This window comes from Euprymna scolopes, chromosome 23, assembly GCF_053919585.1.
Source record: "Euprymna scolopes isolate OS-2025 chromosome 23, ASM5391958v1, whole genome shotgun sequence".
NCBI classification, from domain to species: domain Eukaryota; kingdom Metazoa; phylum Mollusca; class Cephalopoda; order Sepiida; family Sepiolidae; genus Euprymna; species Euprymna scolopes.
The window spans coordinates 77,951,737-77,968,147 of record NC_136504.1 but is presented as its reverse complement, the minus strand read 5'-3'; the positions used below and the strand labels follow the sequence as shown (position 1 = coordinate 77,968,147).

The window sequence follows — 16,411 nt, the reverse complement described above, 5'->3', positions numbered from 1 at the left end:
ACTATAAATTATCCTGAAGCGTTTTTTGTTTATTCTAGAGTTTGACAGCAAATTTTCGTGGGGTCATAATTCCACGTGGTGACTGGACCACTGTTTTTCAATGTAAACATTTTCTGCGATCCTGGTATTAATTTATAGAGACCAGAAATTTTATTTAAAAAAAAAAAAAAAATTTCTTTCAGTTATTAAATTTACATTCTTGTCTAAAATTAAAATTGTTTGATTCAGGGGATTAAATTTAACTCCCGCTATCTGTATTTCTCGTTCTTACAGTGTTGTTGACGGGATTTCACCTCTTGATGGGTATTTTCTATTCGTTCTTTTACGACTGGTCTCCTTTGTCATTGTTTAGTGTTCATCCCTTTCTTCAAGTTGAGCTCCAGTAAAAACTTATTGTTTAAAATTGAAGCCAAGAAATGTTGAATATCGAACATGATAGAATGGTTGAAGGATAATGCCTCACCGTCTTTAATTCATTCGAGAGTATCAGACGTGGAGAGATGGATTTCGGAACTTGACGAAATTATTGACCAACTAGTGTTAAAATCCTCTCACAAGGAGAGAAGGAAGATATGTCTTGAGGCAGAGCAGTTTTCATCCAAAATAAGAGAAGAGCTGCCTCTGTTGAAGGCCAATCATGTGGTTAAGGAACCCTCCGCTCCTCTGCCTTTATGGATGGACTTAGAATGTCCCAGTTTCAGTGGATCACCTTCAGACGATAAGTTTGAATTTAGAACTTTTCTATGGAGGTTTGATTTCTCCACCTCCAATGTAGGAGAAGCGGACAAGTTACTTCTATGTAAGTCCAAATCGAAGGGGGAAAGCTTATGACTTGATCTCCAGTTTGGATGTCACTTCCGACAATTACATCATAGCCTTGAATTGTTTGCGGGAGAAATACCTGAATCTGTCCCTCATCAAGGATCGTATATTGGAGGAGATAATGCCTCCGATGGTGCCCATCTCAAATTTAGAAACACTCAAGACCTATGTTGAACAGGTTAAAATGGATTTGTCCGACCTAGATAAGTCCTTTGGAACAGACTTCTTTACAGAGAGTTCCACTTCGGATATTATTATTGCCCATATATTGTTCTGTAAGTTCCCCGTTAGCGTTAGAAGGGAACTAATGTCCATAACGAAGGAACGTTTTTCTACGTTTTTATCTATTATGGCTAATTTCTTGGACATTATAGATTTTTTACAGGCAGCGCCATTGAACACTAAAAAACGGAAATATTTTGCACCTAATCCGCCACCTTTTTCTTCACTTGAAGTCAAATCCGATATGGGAGGCCAATTCTACTGATAGAAAGGTCAAACTCAAAAGGAGTTCAAATGCCCCAAAACTTAATGATAATGCTGGTTACCAGCATAAGTTTTGCAAATTATGCAAACTAGCAGACCATGCCATAAGGAACTGCACTAAGTATACCTCTTATGATTCAAAGGTTTCGCGAGCTAAAGAGCTCCAATTATGTATTAGATGTCTGGGGGGGGGGCCATTTGAAACAAGAATGCAAAGGGAAGAAAGGATTTCCTTACCCCTGTACTACTTGCGGGTTGAAAACACACTTTTCAACAATGTGCCCCCAAACTTCAAAATCCTTTGTCAGAAAGACTTCCTTTACTGATGGCGAAAACTGCCTATTCCCAGTAATCAGTGTGTCTTTAAAGGCTAAGGGCACCCCAGTTGGTTTTCATTGTATTTTGGACACTGGGAGCCAAAAATCATTCTTTTCTCAAACTATTTTGCAGGAACTGAGAGCTAGGGAAGAATTAATACCTAGGCCAGTTACGATGCCTGTGAATACGATTATTGGTACAAGACCTATGAACCTCCAGGAGCTTGACGTCTCCATCAAATTAGGTAATCAAAAACCTTTTCCTTTTGCTGCCCTGTTCTCGGACAGCCTTAACTTGAGATTTCAAGTAGACAGGTTCGACGAAATCATGCCCAACATAACGGAAGCTGGCTTTCATCTCTGCCATGGATGCAGAGATCTAAATGGCAAGGAGTTACATGGCCTTGTCGGACGAGATTTAATTCAACACATACAAAATTTCTGTATGGTTGAATGTATTAATGGCACTGCGTGGAAGATGTCCAATACGATTCTTCCTTTCGGAGATGCGTGTAATTTTTTGAAGCCCGAAATAATTAAAACTCACAATGAGTTGCCTCCCTTTGAGCAAGCTTACAATTCGTTATCTACTTGCTCCACATATTTGGTGGATAGTGTGTTGAATCCTATCCCGTCGTATTCGGATTCTTTGGGTCCCTTTTTTGAAGAATCTTCCATTGAACGCTGTATAGAGCAATTTCTTTCTTTGGATTCTGTAGGTATCGACGAAAAGGCTAAACTTTCTTCATATGATGAAGCAAAGATAGAGGATTTTAAGAAAACCGTCGTGCTAAAAGATGGAAATCATTATGTCGATCTACTATGGGACTACAATAAGTTGGCTAAGGTAGATTCTAATTATGTACCTTCTCTGAGAATTATGCAGAGAGTGGCAGTCTCCTTGGAGAAGCAGGGATTGTATGATAAATATCTACAAGTGTTCAATGACTATGAAAAATTGGGCATCGTGGAACCTTTCTCTGTTACTCCTGGTGAGTACGTCAAATATTGTTGGATTCTCCACAGACCCGTTTTTAAAGAGGGTCTTGGAGTTACGACTAAAATCCACCCAGTCTTTAATTATTCCTTAAAAAAGAAGGGGAGTTTCTATTAATAATGCAGCTTATGATGACATGAATTTAACGGCGCAGCTGCTTGACTTGTTATTGGCCTTTAGAAAAAATAATTATGTCCTCTTGGGAGACTTCTGCAAAGCATTCTTGCAAATTCGCCTGCGCAATGAGATTTTGTTTTTTCCTCCAAATTAAGGAGAAATTGTGTACATATTGGTACAATTCCATTATTTTCGGCTTCAATGCCAGCCCCTTCATCTTGAATTACATTCTCAAGCTTCATGCTGAGAGATATGACTCTGATGAATTTTCATCTATAATGACATCCAACTTTTATGTCGACAACTTGGTCACCACTGGACGAGACTATGAATCTCTACTTGAAGTGGATAATACTGTGCGCAAAGGATTAAAGGAGGCAGGATTTGATCTTCAGTCCTGTAATTCCAACTGCACTGACTTGCAGAAACAAATGATAGAGGATGAATCTATCATTTCTCCTCTTCCTTTGAAAAAGTTCTGGGGTACTGTTGTTCCCCTAGCCTAAACACAGTCAGATTGAGCCCTGTTGTGGTAGATGCCAAAGCCAACACGAAATGTGCGATCCTTTCCCAAATTTCCAGCCTTTACAATCCCTTGTCATTACTACTTCCAGTTACTTGTCAGCCAACTATGGAAAGACAGACTTTCATGGGATCAAGAAATTCCTGAAACCTTCACTGCCTCTTGGCAAGCCCTAGCCAAAGAATTGAACAAGCTAGGTGATATAGAGTTCCCCCGACGTGTGTTAGTGGATGACTGCCCGATGCAACTTATATGTTTTTGTGATGCATCTAAGCTCACTTATGGGTTTTCTCTATATGTTAGACAAGGGTCACAATGTTTCCTGTTATTTGCCAAGGCCAAAGTGGCTCCTATTAAAAGGAAGACCCTTCCTACCTTGGAACTTTTGGCCATTTATCTGGCCCTTAAAATAGTGCCTAATGTGCTGAAAGCATCGGAACTATCAATGTTAATTCCTTCTTTCTTGTGTCTGATGCTCAAGTAGCCTTATCTTGGGTCTTCAATGGGAAAGGAACTAAAAACATCTTTGTAGACAACCGTGTGATGGACATAAAAAAATGCTGGATGAATTTAATCTAGATTTCCAAGTTCTCCCTCGGTTCAAATATGTTCCTTCGTCCGAAAACCCAGCAGACTTATTAACTAGAGGGCTTACTACCTCTAAGTTTGAACAACTATTAAAATTTTGGGTACACGGCCCCAACTGGTTGAATCAACTGGCCAGTGTCTCTATTTACCTTGCCTTAACGACGTGAACAAAAAGGTAATTTCTTGTATGTTCTCTGATGGTTCTAGCACTGGTGAGAACTACTTACCAATAAATATCACCAATTATTCTTCGCTGTCCAAAGCAATTAATGTCCTGGAGAAGGTATTGAGGTTCTGTGATAAGTTAAAACACCGAAACACAGATACCAATCATAGAGCTAAACTATTGCTCTTTTCTCATATGCAAGAGGAAGAATATCTATTTGTATTGGAATACTTGCACCAGCCCTCTAATAAAGCTGTTCCTCCAAGAGTATCTGCTCTTGGTTTGTTCCTTGATAAGGATGGTCTGATGTGAACAAGAGGTCGTATTCAGAATTCTGACATTCACCCCTTTGATGTCAAGTTCCCTATACTTCTAGGGAAAAATCATCATTTGACTGAATTGATTATCAAAGAGGCACACCTAAATTGTTGCCATCTAGGAACCAACTCAACTCTTGCAAAGTTGAGATTGTCTGGGTTTTGGATCCCTCAAGGAAGGCAATAAGTGAAGAAAATTCTTTGCAATTGTATTATTTGCAAAAAAGTCAATTCGATGTCTTTTAAAACTCCGTCAGGTTCTCAACTGCCCAATCATCAGGCTAATTTTATTCATCCTTTTCAACAGGTGGGTGTTGACTTTACTGGTCATTTTTTGGTAAAGCAGAATGACGAAAACGTGAAAATGACGTGAAATTATTCACCTGTATGAGCTTGCGTGCTGTGCATCTGGAGATTTTACCAGATATGAGCACCACTTCCTTCATATTGGCATTTGTCAGATTCACCAACGAGTTCGGAGTTCCTACACATGTTTACTAGGACAATGCGAAGATCTTCTTGGCGTCCGATATCTTGTTATCTAAAGTATTTGTCTCTGATGAATTCAAAGAGAATTTTAGATTGACTACCATTAGTCATCTCACCATCCCTCTTTATTCAGCTTGGCATGGGGGTGCATGGGAGAGAATGATTAAGACGCTCAAACGCGAGAAATGGGTATATTTTTCGCAATCCTACCAAAGAAGACTGAAATTCATCACCTCAGGTAAGGCTTGCTTTATTCCGTTGTCCGTCTTTTTGCACTCTGCTGAGTTCTAAAGCGTTTGAGGAAATTAATTCTCGCAATATATATATATATATAAAATCTTCCCTGATCTTTCTTATTTACATTATGTCTCGGCAGCCGTGTGAAAAGCATATTGTAATGGTTTTGGGTCTAACCCAGGGGTTTGACGTGTGTTGGGATCTCAGATGAGAATCCCATGTGTCGATAGCCCAAGGTTAGGAATTTCAAAGTGAAATTCTCCTTCCAAACGCAAGTTGTGAAATAAAAAAAAAAAATATGCAGTGTGCCGGTTATAATGATATTACAACCAAATGGCACTTGCCAAGGTTCGAACCAGCATTATCGTCATGAAACACCTTAATGACATTCACAGTTAATAATTAGAATAAGGCAATAAGAACGACGATGACACAATCGGGTATGAACATACTAAAATACATTAATTTATTTACATGAATGTAATACAGGTGAATGCAAAAAAAACAAAAAAACAACAATAATGCAAATGGAGGTGCAGACAACATTATGGGTCGAGATGGGGGTGGGGGTGATAATAAAGTTTGTTCATGGGGATGTATTGTCTCTTTCCCCCCTCCTTTTCCCCCCTTTTTTTTTTTGAATGAAAAGAAAAATTTAGTCACAGTTATTATTAAGACAGTCAAGTATTTCTTCTTTCATTGTACATGGCAAAAAGTCAATTCATACATAACATAAATGATATTTTAGCATAGAGACATGGGAGCGGGTTGGGCGGATTGGAGTGAATGAAAATTGATAAATACTTAGCTTCTTGATAATTGTCCAGTCCCAACGAGCATCGTTAACACAAACGTCTTTTCTTCTCCGTCACTGTTCTCTTTTTCTTTTTTTTCTTTTTCTTTTAACATTATTCCTGACGAATGATTTTTAGCATAAGATTCTCCATTGGAGGGATATTCATCTCCAAGAATAACATTCGGCCAAGGTATATCCAAGCTTTGAGTTGGTTTCCCTTTTCGGTCCGATGGCGATCCGCCGATCCGAGTTGAATGGACTATATTTCACCTATGCGTCTTTCTCCGCTGGTTTTAATCCCATTTTCTTCGGGGCACTGATTTTTAACCAGTGTTCCCCTGGCTGTTCGTAGCCCAACTAAATTTCCTGCTCAAGTTTTTTTACTTCCACATGTTCCCTTCTGAGATGGGTGGGTTGGGGTTTCTGTCTGGTTTACATCCCTTATGTTCGCCGTCTTGTCGAAAGGCGGTGATGAGGCGGAGGATTTTGTCTCTGTGATTTCCTTTGCGTGGGTGGATGGAGGGAGGTTGGGGACAGAGTGTCTGCTTGACTAATACATACATTTATCATGTCATGAAAGGAAGAAGGGGGGTATTGTTTTTCCTTATAACAATATCTTATTTTTCTTTTATTAATATTATTGGAATTTTTCCCCTTTTCCTTGTACATATTTGTGAATTATTCCATGGATTTCGGCTTTTTGGATTATTTTGGACCATCTTCCAATTACGTGATTTCCTTGGATTTTACTTGTGCAAATGGAAATTCAATTAACTTTCTTGGAGTTATATTTTTGGATTTTACCGTCATTGGATTATTTACCGTTCACCAGACTATCCATTCACGTGTAATCACCTTTTTCTTCACCATATTCCCTTTACTTCACTTTTTGTTATCAAGTAAGATCTTTGACTTACTTGTTGTTTCATCAAATACTTTTGTATGAAAAATCCGATCCCGCATTTTGCTAATTCCTACCCTCTGATGAGAAGGAAAGTATTTCTTCGAAACTCCGTGGATTAAAGACTATCCACTTATAAAGTGTTTCCTTTTCAGATTAAATATGTTTTTAACTCTTTTTCAAAGTGTTTTTTAACATGTTTTATTAACTGTTTGCTCTTATATATATATATATATATATATATATATATATATACACACACACACACACAGAGGCAGCAAAAAGAAAGTCTGCACTTGTAATTTTTTTAAAAACTGCAAATGTAAGCTACATTTTATGTAACTGTTTAAACAAACTATACCTCATTTGATTGTCCTTTTATTCTTCTATAATTTTACCTGTTCATATTTGACTTTTAATTGAAATATTTTAGTGTTCACGTCAATTTAAAAAAATAACTTCAAATTGAGGAAGCAAAAAGAAAGTTTGCACAATGGAAAATTGTTATTTAAATGTAACTTTAAGACATTAACACAACACAAATACAACAGGAACAGTTGCTGCGGATTTTCTTTTTACCTCCTTAATTTGAAGTTATTTTTAAAATTGACTTGAACACTAGAATATTTCAATTAAAAGTCAAAATGAACAGGTAAAATTATAGAGGAATAAAAGGCCAATCAAATGAGATATAGTTTGTTTAAACAGTTACATTAAATTTAGCTTAAATTTGCAGTTTTTGAAAAAATTACGGGTTTGTATTATTGTACACATAGATTCGAAAAAGTTGTCAAAAAAAACAAATATATAACAAATAAATGTTATCAAAGGCAATATAAGTTACTTTTCTACCAAACTGGATATATTTTTCGTGTTTTTAGTCAATGTAACATGTTTATTCAGCCCCAAAAACATACAGTGTTTACCAATATATTGGAAAATTCAAGATGGCGCCCGACTCTCTTTTTAACACGGTAAGTTTGGGAAAAGGTGTTATAAATAATAAACTAGACAAAATACTATTCAAAACCCACCGAATATATGTCAACCTATGTCACGGTAACATATATTGAGCGAGTTTCTAATAGTATTTTGTCTCGTTTTATATTTATAGCACTTTTTCCCAAACTTACCGTGTTAACGAGGGAGTCGGGCGCCATTTTGAATTTTCAAATACATCGGTAAAAACACAGTATGTTTTTCGAACTGAATAAACATGTTACATTAAATAAAAACACGAAAAATTATCCAAGTTAGGTAGAAAAGTAACTTATCTTGCCTTTAATAACATTTATTTGTTATATATTTGTTTTTTTGATAACTTTTTCGAATCTATGTGTACAGTAATAATACAAACCCAAAATTACAAGTGCGGACTTTCTTTTTGCCTGCACTGTATATAAATTATTAGATATAATAATAATAATAATAATAATAATAATAAAACGACTTAATTTGGGAATCTTAAGTAAGATGACCCCTGGTGTGAAAGTCCCTCTCCCCACTTTTTTGATTGGCTTTGAAAATTTTAGTTTTTCAAAATAAAATCTCTAAATCAAAGGGGTGCAGTGCCCCTGCCCCACTGCCCCGCCCCGGGTGCACACAAATAATTTGTACGGTGGACTAATTTTACTTATAACCACTACGAAAATCAGACAACCTAATTATGAATAAGAATTGTCTGGTCTTTGGGAGCAAAAGTCTTCAAGATAGCAAAAGCAGAATTTTACTGAAGATCTGTTAAACAAAAATAAACAAATCTTAATGTCGAGGAGGTTATACATACAGAGGTTACGCGCAATAAAATCGCCGGGCGATCGTCAATTTTTATTTTGATTTTTATTGAAAGTTTCTTGTGAAATCATTAAACTACTAATATTAATAGAAAATACGACGGGTATTTTAAAACTAAAAACATAAATAATAATCTAAGAAAAATGCACATTATCTTTGCCATGTGGGTATGACTCTGCATCGGTTTTGTTGATGGGTTTAAATGCTTTTTGAGTCACGACTTTTCCTGTTTCCGAGTCTTTTTACGAAGAGCAAACATTGGATATCAGCATCATTAAAAACAATCAAAATGACATGAAGCTACTTACCATGTTAGCGTTCGTCGTTATAGCGGAGACACCCCTGCTGAATTTGTTTTGTGCAAAGTCACGCCGGGTGAACCGACGATTTATTAGACCTCTTGAACAAGAGCGAATGAGGCAAAAGAAGACCATGCTTTATTGTCGGCAACAGTCGGCAAAAATCGGTCATAACTTGCCAACGTGAAATTCTTAGCTTAGAGTTATCTGCCCCTGTTTACCAACGGAAGAAAACAACGCTAGGCGTCGTCTCGTTCTATCGTTGCTTACCAGCGGGAATATTCGATTATGTCTTCGAAAACCAATCGTACAACTTCTGGGATTCCAAAAAAGTCTTTATATAAACCAGCACCCAAAGAAAATATCAAAACCAAACGAATAAACAGGTAACTAACATTTTTAATTTATCTAAATTCTTTTCTTTTGTGATTTTTATTTCCCAGAACTGAAAAACAGAAAGCAAAATACAACGTTAAGCAGAATTCGAACATTTTTATAATGACCAAAAAAAAAAAAAAAAAAAAAAATAGTGTTTGTTTTACAGAAATACGAAAAATGGTCAAAAAACAATTATATAACAAATAAAAGCGGACCTGAACGGCAATCACCCCCACCCCCAAGAACGGCTTTCGAAATAAACACCCACAACCTCGTGTAACGACTTTCGTTTTTTTGCAATTTTTTCAGTGGGTTATTATTGATTGGACACTAAAATATGGGGTGGGGGGATTCTCGTTCAAGTTCACCTAAATATGTTACCAAAGGCAAGATAAGTTACTCTTCTACCTAGAATGATAAGTTTTTAGCGTTTTTACTTACTTTTAAATGTTTATTCAGTTTGAAAAACAAGTAGTGTCGAGTACGAGCGTTACATGAGAACAAGAAAAATTGGGTGTGATTTGACACTTACATCTTTGAAATTTCGACAATGATTTTAAAAATTAAAAAAATTATGCAAAATAGTGAACTCACCCAATAAATGTCGCGGGTTTGTATTACTATACACAGATTCGAAAAAGTAGTCAAAAAAAACAAATATATAACAAATGTTATCAAAGGTAAAATAAATTACTTTTCTACCTAATTAAATTTTTAGTGTTTTTATTTAATGTAACATGTTTATTCAGCTCGAAAAACATACAGTGTTTACCGATGTATTGGAAAATTAAAAATGGCGCCCGATTCTCTCTTTGACACGGTAAGTTTAGAAAAAGGAGTTAAAAATAAAAAAATATACAAAATACTGTTAGAAACTCGCTCAATATATGTTACCGTGACATAGGCTGACATATATTTCGAATCTGTGTAGTTAGCAGTGTCAGAAATCGCTATTAAAAATGTGGGATAAAAACTTGAATAATTCGATCTCCTATCTTTCGAAGCTTATAACTGCTCGAAAAATGTAATTCAAGCCCTATATTTTTTTCAATTAAAGGAGCAAAGACCAAATAAAAAAAAAAACAGGATTAATAGCAAATTATGCAATATTTTTTTTTTTAATCGGTTTTCTTTAAAAAAGATTTTTAAAAAATCAACGAATTTTAACTTACTTCGATAATAAATATATATATATATATATATATAAATTCCAAAAAATCACTTAACTATAAAAAATACTAATCAATGGGTTTTTTTCCATTTTTCATTGTTAAGAATTTATATTTTATATTCCATGTCTTTTTTAAATAAAATAATTTTTTAAGCAATGATTAAAAAATACCGCGACTTCAGCTCGTCACAAATGGACAAAAAGGGGAGATAATCGTCTCCCTTTCTCAGAGTTGAGAACTATGGTGGCCTGTAAGCACCAGAATTAATGTCTCTTTATATTGCTTGCTGTAAACAAAAGTTAGTACATATGGGCCACCGTAGTTAAAAAATGATCCCATTGCACTTATCAGTTTTTGCCGATAAAAAAAACAGTCTACCGATTTTTTATTTATTTTTTTATTCTCTTAAACAAATACATGAGGTTTTTGATTTAATATATTTTATTTCTTTATGGAGTGAATTTATTTTTTAAATATCTAAAAACATTGAATGGAATAGAAAAAAATTGTTGTAAAGATACAAAATTTTCTGAACAGTATAACAAGATTATAAGGTTTCACTTAAAAAAAAAAAAAAAATTCAACATGTTTTTTTTAGTTAAAAGTAGCTGAGCAGTGGTTTAGTTCCCACTAGTTTTGTCAAATAACAAACAGGGTCTTGAATAGAAGTGTGTGGTGTATCCCAACCATCATCAATGGGCCTGAGGTAATCTCGTCAGCATCAGACTAAGCCAAATTCTTTGCAACTAATTCTACCTTATGCGACCAAGACCGTCACCCCCCTCCCCTGTATTTCCTCCTGTATCAGAAAACACGCTATGTGATATACAAATATCTGTGCATGATGTTGCCAAGCTAATGAAAAACCTTGATTTCAGTAAAGCAACTGGCCCTGACGGCATTCCAATTAGTGTTGAAAAAGATTCAACCAGAACTAGCTCCCATACTTACAAAGCTGTTTAAGTGTTGTCTTAAGGAGAATTGCTTGCCAACACCTTGAGAAACCTCATCAGTATGCCCTGTATTTAAGAATTGAGGTGATTGGTTATTTCCGTCTCTGTAAAGACCAATCAGTCTCCTGTGCGTCATGAGTAAGTTGTTGGAATCTGTTAGAGAAGTAGTTAACCACCTCAGCAAAAATAACCTTAGTGATATGGTTTCCATTCTACTAGATCTACAGCAGATATGCTAACAGTTATCTCATAGAATTGATGAATCTCTTGATGGAGGCTTCCCTTCTAGGGCAATTGCTCTTGACATATCAAAGGCCTTTGATAGAGTAAGGCATAAAGGCCTACTTCAAGCTACGGTATAGCTGGAAATGTTTTCTCAGTTATTAAATCATTTCTGTCTGATAGGTTCATAAGATGGTTGACGGGCAGAAATCAGAAGCTCACAATATTAATGCTGGGGTCTATCAGGGATCCATCCCGGGCCCAACTCTCTTCCTGATCTACATCAATGATCTTCCAAATAACATCCTAAGATCATTTGTAGACATTTATACTGACGACACTACCATCTGTTTTAACATGACTGCTCTTGGGAGAAAGTACTTGGCCATTGGTCTCACCTTCAGAATGATGTCGCTCCCTAATATTGTGATCCAAGTGCAAGGACTAAAAGACAAATTTTATCTGAAGCCTCAAAGATTTTTGATCCTCTTTCCCTTTGCCTTCCCATAACTATTCAGGCTCGAACTTTCATAAGCGAGTTGTGGAAGTTGGGGTTGAGTTGGAATAAAAATGTGCTGCAGGCAAGATGGACAGTCATAGTTCAAGAATTGTCAGGGATCAGTTCTATAGAATTCCCTAGGTGTGCCATGGATGGAGGAGGAGAAACAAACCTATTCCTGTTCTCAAAGAAGGCATGGTTTTGCTGCCTATGTAGCTAAAGAAGGTGCTTCATCCTTGGTTTTCACTAAAGAAAAGCCCCATTGAAGCCTAAGAAATTGCCTATAATGAAGCTACTAGCTGCCTTCTTGGCAATAAAATGCCTCCGATTACTGTTGAGGACGTGCTCAAATAGTGAAATGTCATGGTTGATATCAAAGAGTACCAACAACAAGGTGTTTGTAAAGAACAGGCTGAAGGTTATTGTGCAATCGGAAACTGAGTTGACAACGGAATTCAGGGTACACCTTCAATACAAATATGTTTCTTCTGATAAGAACCCAGTTGATTACATTATCAGACCAGAGGTTTATCTATCTCGAAGCTGAAGAGCAGTTTAAGTTATTGGATCAGTGGACCTCATTGGATTGTTGGATTGTGTAGTGGACTTTCGGTCAGCGTTCAAGTTGTGGATAACTTGACAAAGACTTCTCATGAAAGAGGAGAACTATTTATGGCACAATGGGAGATTCCATTGTGCACACATGGGCCAGTCTATTCTTTGGATTGTGATTGGCTGAATCACCTGATTGGATATGCTTGTACATAAATACAAGCCCTCCGTCCAGCTCAATCTGGTGTCTGTCTTGTGCATAAGCTGGACCCTTGGTAAGTGTTGCTGCTATTATTATTATTGTTGTTGTTGTTGTGTGTTATTGACTAACACAGTTCTTTTGATTATTCTACATCTCCCCTCTTCCCCCCCCCCCCCCGAGTAGGCTGGGTTGTGTGAGAGGTGTATCTCTCTTTTAGGCCTTGTTTGTTGTGTGGTAGTAACCTAGAAAGAGCTCGGGGAATCCTTGATCGAAAGCGTGGGGATATATGTGTGGTTTGTTGTTGGGGTTTGGTTGCTGTGTATGTGCTATTACAGGGAGATAGTGGGAGATGCAAGAATGTAGTATCACTTGAGGGAATTGTTGGTCCTAGTGCTGCACTTGGTATTGGGGTTGGTGCAGGCTTAAGTTCGCATTTTCTGAGGAAACGGCGGTTTCTAAGTGTGATCCTTCAGGATCCGTTAACCCTGATTCGGTATTGTCGATCTGGTAGGGAACTGATGATTTTGCCCGTTGTGTTCCATCTGCGATTGACTGGATTTTGGATGGCTACAGTGTCACCAGCTTGTAACGGTGGAAGGTTGTGGGTATATTTATTGTATCTTTCTACTATTTTTGCATTGCGGTGGTGGAGCATTTCCTCGCGATGTTGTGCCGCTAACACCCATTCAGGATGAGGCTTGTAGAGGATTGGCTGTGAAGGGATGGAGTCACGTAGTCGACGGTGAAGTAATAATTGAGCCGGTGATAGGCCAATGCTTTGGATTGGGGTATTCCGATACTGCAAGATGGCCCGGGCAACACTGTCATTGTCCAAGGAACCGTGGGGGCCTGTGTTTCCTTTCACAATCCTCTTTGCAGTTTTTACTGCGAGCTCTGCCCTGCCATTGGATTGGGGATACGCAACAGAAGATAATCTGTGCCTAACACACCATGTTTTCAGAAATTCTTGGAACGTGCTGGAAGTGAAAGGTGGGCCGCCATCGGTGCTGAGTTCTTCTGGGGCACCATATGTTTGGAACAGTTGTCGGCATATGGACATCAATTTGGTTGTAGTAGTGTGACCTGATTCTAGGCGGTATAAAATTAGCCAACCAGTTAGCCTATCTGCGCAGGCAAGGTATGTGTGATCTCCAATATAAAAAATATCCATGACGATTTGTTGGAATGGCCACTCTGGGGATCGTGTTAGAATGATAGGCTCCCTTGGTTGACTAGGTGCGATGGTTGAGCATACCATGCAATTCGCCCTAATACTGCGGATTGATGCATCCATCCCTGGCCAGTACACCGATTCGTTGGCACGTGCTTTCATGCCGACTACTCCTTGGTGTGCAGAATGCAGGCAGTGTAGGACCTTTTTTCGTTGTGTTTTGGGGATGACGATCCTTCGATCCAACAATACTAGACCATTGTCAGTGCTAAGGCGGTGCCTCACCTGCCAATACTCATGGATTTCGGGCGCAGTGAGATTACGTGTTTTTGGGAAGCCTTGCTGTATTGTGTCTATTAATTTGTTATATTGTTGATCGCCACGACCTGCTGACCGAATTAGGTCTGGTGATATCATGGCTATATTACTGCTGTTGACTCTGTTATGTTGCTTATGTTGTTCGACTCCAGTATATCCATTTGAGAGGGTTTTGTTGGAAATACATCAAGGAGGGCTTGCACCATCGCCACTGGGTGGCGGGAAACTGCATCAGGGCCTCTGTGCCACTTCCCGGGGCAATGCTGTATGGTAAATCTGTACCTCAGGGTCTTTTCCTTTAGTCTAAAGAGCCGGGGGTTTTGGATCTTGCTCAGATCACGATCGCCAAATATCCCCTTCAGAGGTTCATGGTCTGTGACCACTATGATGTTTGAAGAACCCATGACGAACATACGGCATTTCTCCAATGCCCATGCTATTGCTGCTGCCTCACCCTCTATTGGTGCGTAGCTGCGCTCAGCATCCGTGCAAAATCTGCTGCCGGCATATATCAGATGCCAACCTTCGGAACAGCAGATTGGGGCTTTTTCCATGGTACATTGGCAATGTTTTTGTAGGAGTAGGAAGCCCATTCCTTCTTTGCTCCAATCTGGAGCAAGGCAAGTTGCTCTGTCTTTGTCAAATGTTGCTACCCCCTTCTGGACTAGGTGAATTATAACTCGCTTGGAATCTTTGAATGCGTCTTCAAGGTTTTGATTCCAAGCAAATTTGGAGTTTTGTTTGACGAGGTCCTGAAAAGGCACCATAACTGGACCCAGTGAATATGCCCAGGCTACTTGGTTGACAAACCCAAACCATGATCTGGCATCAGTAATTGTCCTTGGGACTGGAAAATCCTGTATCGCTTGTATCATGGACTCAGAAGGGGTCACTCCTGAAGAAGTTATCTGGAGGCCTCCAAATTGTACAACATCCTGACAGAATTTGAATTTGTCGGTGTTGAGCACAATTCCATTCTTAGCACATTGGAGCAGAAAATCGAAGGTATGATAAAAAGCTCCCTCAATGCTAGAGTCATATAGCAGGGTATCGTCTACTATCTTCACCTTGCGTGGGATATCTTTTATTATCTCATCGTATCTGCGAGTGTAAGCATCCTCAGATGCGACATATCCTTGAGGCATCCTAAGATACATGTATCTTCCCCACTCAGTTATGAAGGTGGTTAATGGTTGAGACTCTTTGTCTAAGAGAATCGAGTGGTATCCATCAACAGCGTCTAGGACTGTTTTCTTTGTTCTAGGTGGCACTTGCAGTGCCAACTGGAATGGCGACCCAGTATGGTGGGTTTCTCGCTTGCATTGAGAGTTAAGGTGTTGGTAATCTATTGTTCTCCGTGGATTACCATTCTTTTTGGCAGTTATTACCATAGTACTGCACCAATCAGTAGGCATACCCACGGGTACTGGAGCTATGATACCTTTTTCTACATCCTTCCAAAGGGCTTGTCTTACTGGTTCCTTGAAGTGGAAGGGTACAGGAATTGGGTTATGCCTGGCTTTAGGGATTGCTCCCTCTTTGAGGTGAATGTGGGCAGCTGGGCCGGACATGGCTGGAAATATCCCATCTTTGTTGAATGTCGTTTTGGCAAACTTTTCTAGGAGCCAGCTCTTAAGTTTGCCTATGTTATCTTCTGTTGCGGGAAAAGGGAGGTTTTTGGGGCGATTTGGCAATTGATCTACACACTTTTTAGACTCGGTGTCCACCTTTTCATGTACGTCTGCTAAAGGGTTTGGAAAATGTTTGTACAATATTCCCACATCGATGCAGGTTGCTCTGCTGAGATAAAGCCGTTGTATGCCCTTGCATATGTAGAGGGCTTGTTTAGTTGTTTTCCCTCTGACCACAAACTCAACTGGTAGCCAACCCTGACACATGAGTGTGAAACCTCCAACTGTTCGTATGATCTTTCTTGATTGGACAAGACTAATCTCTGTGAGGCCCATTTTGATTAAATGCTTTGGTCCCCCAAGACAAATGGCGGCACCACTGTCGGGAAAAACCTTTAGCGTTGTACTACAACTCCTAGGGATATTGACAGCTTGTCTGGGATCTGGTTTTGGTGAGAATGGGA

The 16,411-nt window shown here is 38.4% G+C and overlaps 2 protein-coding genes across 7 annotated transcripts in view; one reads left to right on the top strand and one right to left on the bottom strand.

Moving 5' to 3' along the window:
- The window catches only part of LOC145246024 (fumarate hydratase, mitochondrial-like), a 56,344-nt gene extending 47,347 nt beyond the window's left edge, over nt 1-8,997 (bottom strand). Inside the window, exon 1 of the mRNA XM_080107847.1 lies at nt 8,859-8,997. Coding sequence (XP_079963973.1) covers nt 8,859-8,984 — 126 coding nt within the window. The 5' untranslated portion in view covers nt 8,985-8,997. The remainder of the gene's footprint in view (nt 1-8,858) is intronic.
- LOC145246022 (uncharacterized) overlaps nt 1-16,411 on the top strand; it is a 231,371-nt gene that overhangs the window by 746 nt on the left and 214,214 nt on the right. The window contains exon 1 of one of the 6 annotated variants that reach the window (XM_080107844.1): nt 9,025-9,235. The exons of 1 other annotated variant lie outside the window; for it this stretch is intronic. In XM_080107844.1, coding sequence (XP_079963970.1) covers nt 9,138-9,235 — 98 coding nt within the window. In that variant the 5' untranslated portion in view covers nt 9,025-9,137. Of the gene's footprint in view, nt 1-9,024; nt 9,236-16,411 lie in introns of those variants that run through there. 4 more of the 6 variants (XM_080107841.1, XM_080107846.1, XM_080107845.1 and 1 more) reach the window with 4 other exon arrangements.